General features: G+C 29.5%; 1 protein-coding gene across 1 annotated transcript in view; it reads left to right on the forward strand.

Annotated features, from left to right (window-relative positions):
• Positions 1-6336, forward strand: part of LOC132185528 (disease resistance protein RPV1-like) — an 8326-nt gene extending 1990 nt beyond the window's left edge. The window contains exons 2-3 of the mRNA XM_059599291.1: positions 4993-5014; positions 5599-6336. Of these exons, the coding sequence (XP_059455274.1) occupies positions 4993-5014; positions 5599-6336 (760 nt within the window). The remainder of the gene's footprint in view (positions 1-4992; positions 5015-5598) is intronic.
• The last annotated feature ends 2800 nt before the right edge of the window (positions 6337-9136 follow it).

Below are 9136 nucleotides of genomic sequence, written 5' to 3' on the forward strand. Positions count from 1 at the left end.
TCTTTTGTGGGATTTGGGTGTTTTTGCCTTTTGGGGGTTTTGAGCCATTTTGCTTATTTTGTGCGAGAGTGAGATTTTGTTGTATTAGGGTTTTGAGTGGTTTTCTCATCTTATTACTCTTTTGTGGGATTTGGGTGTTTTTGCCTTTTGGGGGTTTTGAGTGGTTTTCTCGTTTTGTTAGTCTTTTGTTCTCTACTCCATTTTTTTTTATAGTGAATTTCCTTTGGGTTGCCTCCACCAGTGAATGTAAACTTGGTAAGCTGAACCACTTAAATTTTGGTGTCGTGTGTGATTAATTTTTGTTTTTTTCTTATTTTTCGCATTTAGTTGTGAAAAAATATGACAAATTTCCAATTATTTTCTTAGTAAAGATCATGAAGCTTGTTATCTCTTGCTTTTAGTGCCTAGTTCTTAGAAGTCCGATCCTGTTAATGATGATGAATTTCTTTAGATTTTCTAGGATAATTCCACAACAAAATCCTTAAAATTTTAGCAAATAAATAGTGTAGATTTTGTTATCTTAATATGAAGAACTTATTAACCCCTAACATTTCTCTAATATTTATCACCTGAGATTTTGTCATCTTACTATTTATCACTTGAGAGATCATCAATTTTTTTACTCTGTTATATCTTAATAAGGTTATATGTGACTAAAATAATGAATATAATGAAACTATTTTAATAAAATATAGAGTTCAAGATAAAGAAAAACAAAATCCAATATTTGTAATCTCAACCAAAATTCATCGTCCAAGTCAGATTGCAACAAAAGCCATTTGGAAAGCTTGTGGTTATGCAACTTCTGCATTTTTAAGCTTATAAAAATGGGGTGGATTCACCCAAATCCAAATACATCTTGTTTGAGCCAATCCGGATTCCTTCCAAACCCAAATCCAAATCATCCAAATTCTTAGGGGTGCAAAGGCGGTTACGGTTAGCGGTTAGTGGCAATAACCGCTAACCGTAACCGCCTTAGCGGTTAGTAGATTTCACTAACCGCAACCGCTAACCGCCTAACGGTTAGCGGTTAGCGGTTAACCGCCGGTTAGCAGTTAACCGCCGGTTAGCGGTTAGCGAAATAGATAACCGCCCGCTAACCGCTTTTTTAAAATTGAGCTTTTTTTTTTGGCTTTTTGGGCTTTTTTTTAGGGCTTTTTGGGCTTATTTTTTTGGGCTTTTTTTTACCCTCATTTTTTTTTCTTGCATTTTTAATATCTTCTAAATCCTAAATTCCTAAAGTATCTAATAATGCTTTAATTAAATTGTAGACTTGTAGTTATAAGTAATATATTGTTTAATTCAATTGAATCAATTGTGATTATCATTGTACATGAATCATATGATTAACTTGTAGACTTATGACTTATGAGTTCTGTCATATTATATATGCATTATTTATTATTATATAATCATATGATTTAATGATCAAGTCATCATGTGATATAATCATATCAATTATAGTGATAATATATAAATTACTAAAATTATAATGATAATACATTAATACTTAAATTGTGTTTATAAGTAACACATTGGTCATTATTTAATCCAATGTCAATTACTTAATTTGATATTATACGAATCATATCATCATTGTACATTAATAATATGATTCACTTGAAGTCTTGAATAAAATATTTGAATTGTCATTAAATCATATGATTAAGTATTGATATTATACATTTATATTATTCATATACATATGTAGACTTATATAGACTTATAACATATATAGACTTATAAGTTTATAACATATGTTGGAAATAAGTCTCTAGATATTTAATTGTTGTATTAGTATGAATTGATATACTTATGAGTTATGTCATATTATATATGTATAATTTGTTATTATATAATCAAATGATTTAATGTTCAATCTCATGTGATATAATCATATAAATTATAGTGATAATATATTAATACTCAAATTATGATTTAATTATTTTTAAAAAAAATTTGTAATTTAATGATCAAGTGATTATGTTATATGTATAAATATTTTTATAATTATAATTATAAAAATATATTATATAAAAAGGAGGTTAGCGGTTAGCGGTTACGGTTAGTATACCCAATAACGGCTAACCGCTAACCGCTAGGCGGTTATAGCGGTTAGGCGGTTAGCGGTTAATGCGGTTAGGCGGTTAAGCGGTTGACGGTTATAAAACCGCCCGCCTTTGCACCCCTACGAAATTCTCTTCGAGAGCTTTCCAAATTGCATGCAATTTAGAAAATTAATTATCGGAATCTTTATTCATTTTCTCCAACCAAACAGAAAAAGAAAAAAGAAAAGAAAAGAAAAGAAAAGGCTATTTGTAGAAGGCGGTGTGTATTGATTATTCCGATTCAGAATTTAAATAAGAAAGTTTTTATGGGCAGATAAAAAGGCTAAAAAAGTCATTTTCTGAAAAAAGAAAAGAAAACAGATAAGGTTAGATTTTCTTGCTATAACTAATGTGGAAAAGGAGTCATACACAAGTTTGTCCACTAACAGAAAGTAGAGTTTGTCTAAAACCATATCCATATATATCTAATCTTCTTATTAGTGATTTTGATAATACAAGATTTAGCCAATAAAGCACCGATGATGATTTCCTATAATTTTTTTTTAATTGTAGATTTTCAAATTATGTAATTTAGGCTATTTGTAGACATCAAAACACTTGAAAAATACTACATATTAAAAAAGTGGCATGTTATGGAGGTAACCAAAAAAAAAAAAAATTCCTTCCAAAATACTTCTTCACTTTTGTAGAAACGATTTTTCTTCATAAAACTAAAATACAATTTTTTACTCAAAGCTTTGTACAGCATAGAAAGTTAGAAACTGATGAAAATATATTCAATTTTCAACTGGAACTAACCACAATTTTAATAGGTAGCATTTTTTAAGCATTTCGATGCTTAAAACGAAATTTGAGAATCTATTATTTCTTTGAAATTGTAAGGAATCATAATCCATAAAGGACACATAAACAAACATAGAAACATCCCCAATCCAAATATTCAAACAAATTGACAAATTTCTAATGTAAGCAAGATATTAACATACCACTTATGGAATGCCATTTAATTATTTAATTATCAATTTAACTCTCTATATTGTATTTATGGCTAAATTTAAATGTCACATGGACATATAGGGTCCATTTGGGAGTGCGATTTCAATAAGTGCGATTTTAAAAATTGTTTTTTTTTTTAAATTGCTTTTTTAAAATCGCACAGGCATTTGGTAAAACATACTAAAAAGTATTTTTTTTTATCAATTGCGTGTTTAGATAACATTAGCATATAATTGCGGTTTCATGACCAAAATACCAATAAGGATCAACAAGACAGAGAGAATGAAGAAAAAAAAAAAAAAAAAAAAAGAGAAAATAAGGGTTTTAATATATTTTAGGTGAGTTTTATTGGTATTTTTTTCATTCATGTTTTAAAAAAGGTAACTATTGCGCCAAATATCTTTTTAATAGAAATCGTGATTTTGTTTTAAATTTGCACTTTTTCAAATAAGTACCCTCTAATCAGCTTATGGATATCGCAGATTTTTTTGCAATTTTAAAATTTGCGTTTTTAAAATCACAATCTCAAACACCCTAAAGTTGCGATTTGGTTTAAAATCGCAGATTATTTTTTTAAAATCGCAATCCCAAACACCCTAATAATACATGTTCTATAGAAGTCACAATGACTTAATCAAATTTTTTTTTTTTCTATTTTTCTATTTTTTATTGTTAATTACGTAGTTTAAAATATTAATTTAATAAATGGAATTGAAGATTTCTTTCCAAAAATAAATATCCTTACCTTTTATTTTTTTGTTTTTAACTAAGAAGACGGTGGGCAAATAAGAGTAATGTTATAAGTCTCTCTTGTGTCTTCCTTAAGTTCCTTCAAGAATGACGTGGCTATTAAAATTATTATTTGATCAAAATTCAATTATATTTGAGGGCCCCGTTTGGGATTGAGTTTGAGGAGACTAAAAGTACTTTAACACTCAAATAGCCTGTTTGAAGAAAAAAATATCTGTTTGGTAAAAAAATTAAAAGCACTTTTAAGGTTTTAAAAGCCTAAAGATGGCCAAAAAGCACTTTTGACAAAAGCTTAAAAATGAAGCTTTTGACCAAAAACTCTTTTTGATTTAAAAACTCTATTTTTTAAACACAATCTCAAACAGACTCTCAATCACAAGTTTAATAATAATTTTAATAACTATATTATTCTTTGAGAAATACAATAGGACGCAAGAAAATTTTCTAGAATTGCTAGACAAGTATTGTGGCCGGGGATCTCAAGCTTTACTGGTGTGCGCCAAGTTTTACTTTTTCACCGTCAAACGACTTTGGTCAAAGAACACCCGCACACATTTTACACCATAACACTAAAACCGTGTCTATATATAGCGGAACCTTCACAAATTCTCACTTTGATTCCCTTTTCCCCTCTCTTTCTCGCTGGCTGTTTTTTCTTTTCTATTTTTGGTTTTTTTTTTTTTTTTCTTCCATTCTAGGGCTTGAAATTTAAATTCGTCTCGCATTTAGGGGCTGTATATATGTATGTTAAATGGTTGTGTTTGTTGGCCGTGAAATTGTGAGAAAAGGACTCGAATTTGGGACCTGTTTCAGGTTGGAGTTTGAATAGCGTCCGCGATCTCTGTTCTTAAATTAATATGCGCCAACTTTCTGGTTGTTGTATGATAGAAATGGGAAAAGAGCAGATATTGAAAGAGTAAATGTTGTGGTTTATGCTATATTTGTTATATGAAATCGTTCCCCTCATCTTAGATATATGGTTGTATTTGGCATGATTAGTGGAGGTGTTTCTTAGATCTAAAACAATTTCAAAATACTAGAAAATATAAAATTTGAAGTCGGGTTTTCTTTAGCTTTGCATGCAGTTTTTTTTTTTTTTTCTTCTAATTTCCTTTCTTCCAATTCATGTTTGAATCCCTGGGTTTGGTATTCTGATATATGCTGGATCTGATTGCAGGGTGTATACAAGTGTAGGAGATGTTAGAGCAGTTACTAATATTTACCCGAGGGGGATTAATCCTCTGGACATGTAAAGAGCTTGGAAATGCTCTTAGGGGATCACCAATTGACACCTTGATCAGGTCTTGTCTTTTGGAAGAACGACAAGGAGGTGGAAATGTTCAACTTTCTAAAGAGAGGAAGAGCCCCTCTCTCTCGAATCATGAAACCTTTCTAAAATCCCTTCTACTTATAGGTTCCGTTGTCATACACCTGCTCTCATGCATGTGAAGTTCATATATGTGAAACTATATTCCATTTAAAAATGTCTAATTGTTTTTAATCTTTTAAATAATTTTTGTTCATGAATTAAATAAACTCAACCAATTCCCTTTGTTTTGGATGGTATAATTTGCTTAAATAACTTATTCATCACCTAAATTTGAAAATGAACATTCCATTTATTGCGGTATGTATAGTTTTTGTACCACCAACTTTTCTTTAGTCTTACGTGTTTAATACATAATTTTTATTCTTTTTATATGAAAGTAAAACATTAGATATTTTGTTATCTTTTTGTATTGGTAGGAATGAACCTTAATTTATACATAAAATCATTGAATAGGTGAATTCGATATTAGTAAAAAAGAAGTACTTTCAAGTTGCCCAATATCCAGTTGGAATAGAGTCTCGTGTACAAAAGGTGAAGTCGCTTTTGGATATAGAGAAGAAAGACAGAATATGCATGGTAGGGATCTTCGGAACTCGTGGAATTGGTAAGACAACTCTCTCCAATGCTATCTGTAACTCGATTGATGCTCAGTTTGAACGTAGTTGTTTTCTTGAAAACATTAAAGAAGCTTTTAGCCAAAAGGATGGTCTGATCCAATTGCAAAATAAACTTCTTTCAAAGATCATAGGAAGTTCAAGTCCAGTGGTTGACAATGTTGATCAAGAAAGTACTTTGATAAAGTTGAGGCTTTCCCGTTTAAGAATACTTTTAGTTCTTGATGATGTGGATAAGTCAATCCAACTAGAAAAGTTAGCCGAAAAAGGTGATTGTTTTGGCTTAGGAAGTAGAATCATCATAATAACAAGAGATAAACTTTTACTTCATGCACATGGAGTTGATTCAATATACGAGGTGAATAAGTTGGATCATGATAAATCTCTTCAACTTTTTTGTTGGAATGCCTTTAAAAGAGACAAACCTAATGATGGTTATCGGGATATTGCAGAAAATGTTCTACGTTATAGTGAAGGATTGCCACCAGATTTAACAACGCAAGGCTTGGCTCTAAAGGAAAAGAGATATACTTTGTTGGAAAAGAAAACTGGACTAGTACAAAAGAATTTATGGTAAAAAAATTCAAAAAAAATTAGATTAATTTGTGATGGGTTGGAGGACACTGAGAATGACATTTTCCTTGTTATTGCATATTTTTTCAGATGACAGAAAGAAGGTTATGTCCTTAAAATATTGTAATTTCTTTCCAAAAAATGGTATTGAAGTGCTTGTAGATAAGTCTCTCATATGTATTAGTTCATTTAAGAGGTGATTAATTATGCATGATTTGATGCAAGAAATGGGTTGAGAAATTGTTGAGAGGAATCACCAAAAGAATATGAGGAACATAGTAGGTTGTGTTTGTTCGTCACGTCCTAGACGAAAGACTTATGTTAAAAATCCTTTATAATTTACATTTGTTTATTTTTCATAAGTTAAGTTACAAGAAAAATATTGAACTTTAAATAAAAAAAAAATTCAATATTTTTCTTTATATATATATATATATATATATATATATATGTGTGTGTGTTCAATATTTTTCTTTATATATATGTGTGTGTGTGTTCAATATTTTTCTTTATATATATATATATATATATATGTGTGTGTGTGTGTGTTTTTATGTTTGACAGAAGAATTGAACAAGTATAATTTTAGGAAAATTAATTTTTAATAAAAACATTTTTCAAAACAAAGCACAATTTTTGTTTTTTTTTTTTTTAAAAAAAAAAAATTACAATTTTTTAAGAAAACGCCCTAAACTGTCGTAATCGAATATTTGAAAACATATGCTCACTTTTCAATTGTGGAGGCTGTCTTATTATTTAAGAAAATGAAATAAAAAATGAAAAAAGGAAAATAAGTGAAAACTCGCCTCTGTGCTTGAAGGCCGCCCCTTCAAATTCAATGGAGGCAAGTAGAGAGCCACCCCCATTCGTTATTCTCACGTAAGGAAATCCCCCCTCCCTCCTTAAGTGAAGGGATGGGGTCTGCTGGTGGAGGCCAACATTTCAGGGATTTATTTTGTTTTCAATTTAGTCATTGCAGTTAAATTCTGTCAAATAGTTGACGGATTTCATTAGTGTGTCACGTCAACACTAACAAAATAATGATAAGTGTTACTCTTAATATATATATATATATATATATATAATGAAAAAACTTAAAAATTATTATTTTTTAAATAAAAAAAAAAAGAGGGCAGCTACCATAGTAATGCTACAAGTCCCTCTTAAGTCCCTCCAAAAATGATGTGACTATTAAAATCATCAATGAGCTTATAATTGATCATTATTGAATTTTGATCAAATAATGATTTTAATAGCCACATTATTCTTGGAGGAAATCAAAAGGGATATAAGATTGACTTTTAGAATTAGTCCAGCTACCATCTTGGAGGAGGGGGTGGCCAGTCGATTGAACTACCTACTTGAGATATACTATATTAAATTATCATTTGACTCAAAAACTTTAAATTAATAAAAAGAAATAAATTTAATTATTTAATCAATACACTAATAGTAATTTTTAGAGACGAATGGTTAACCTGATATTAGAAGAGGTTCTGAGTTGAGATATTATCTATGTAATTCATAATTCATTTTAATTCGATACTTTGTGTTAGTTCTTACTTATTAAGTAAGAGTATTAGAATATTATTATTTAGATGATTAGTTCAATTTTTTTATTAATCTAACCTTTTAAAATAAGTAATAATTTAAATAATAATAATCACTGCCTAATGAAATATTATTATATGCAGGTTCAGAAGGTAGGCTTCAAAAGCATAGGGTAGGATGATTTTATATATATATATATATAAACTCTAGCGGTTGACGAGCTATTGTCTTTAAATAATATATTTCTTTTAATAAAAAGAAAGGAGAATTAAAAGATCCGACAAAAGTTGCTACAGTAAATTTTTAAATATGAGAATTTTCTGTAGCAAATTGTTAAAAAAAAATTTCATTGTAAAAAATCCACTAAAAAATAAAAACAACACATAATAGGTAAGTTTACTTTGGCCGGGAGACCGCTCAGCTAATTTGGTTGGAGAGAAGGAGCTTCATCCAATGACAGGTTGCATTGGATACCAAATTACCAATGCCGGTCACCTCAGCTCATCTTATTCGCATTGGATACGATTTAAATAAAAAATTGCTGCAATATATATATAAGTAAGAATATTGTTATTTAAATGATCTGGTTCAATTTTTTTATTAATCTAAACTTTTAAAATAAGCAACCTAAATGTTCAAGTTATGATGGATGGAGAATCACAAGTTTATTTATAAATAAATCAAGACTCTTATCCATAATTAAACGTTGCTTCCTTCTATCAATAGAGACAAATTTTGATAAAATACCAAGGGAGCTAATCTTTCATGTGAGTAGTAATTATTTGTATATTTTATTACCCAAAACTTTTAGTTTGATAAAAAATCTCTTTTAAATATAATATATAATATATAATGTGTATGTGACATGTAAAGCATAGAAAAAAAAAAAAAAATGTGGGGAGCAGGCCAGCTGTTGGTTGTGTTGTAAAGTGAAATTGAGGAGAATACTGAAGCAATAAACAAAGAAAAAGAGTTAGCTCAGAGTCAGAAAAACAAAACAATAAGGAAAAATAAGTTGGGGCTTTGGGTGGATCAAAAGTTAGAAAAAAATGAGAACAAATGATTCCTGCGTGGTGTATGTGTTCGGTGTGCTGTAATAGTATATATAGAATGTGAAGAAAAAAGTGGCAAATTTCTGTTTTCTTTGGAAATCATTTTCCTCTTCTTGCTCCTACGAATCTTTGTCAATGGAAATTAAAGAGCAGAGCCCACACATATATAAAGAAAACTAAAGCTAAAGAATGTACAGCGAT

This window comes from Corylus avellana, chromosome ca6, assembly GCF_901000735.1.
Source record: "Corylus avellana chromosome ca6, CavTom2PMs-1.0".
In the NCBI taxonomy this organism is placed as follows: Eukaryota; Viridiplantae; Streptophyta; class Magnoliopsida; order Fagales; family Betulaceae; genus Corylus; species Corylus avellana.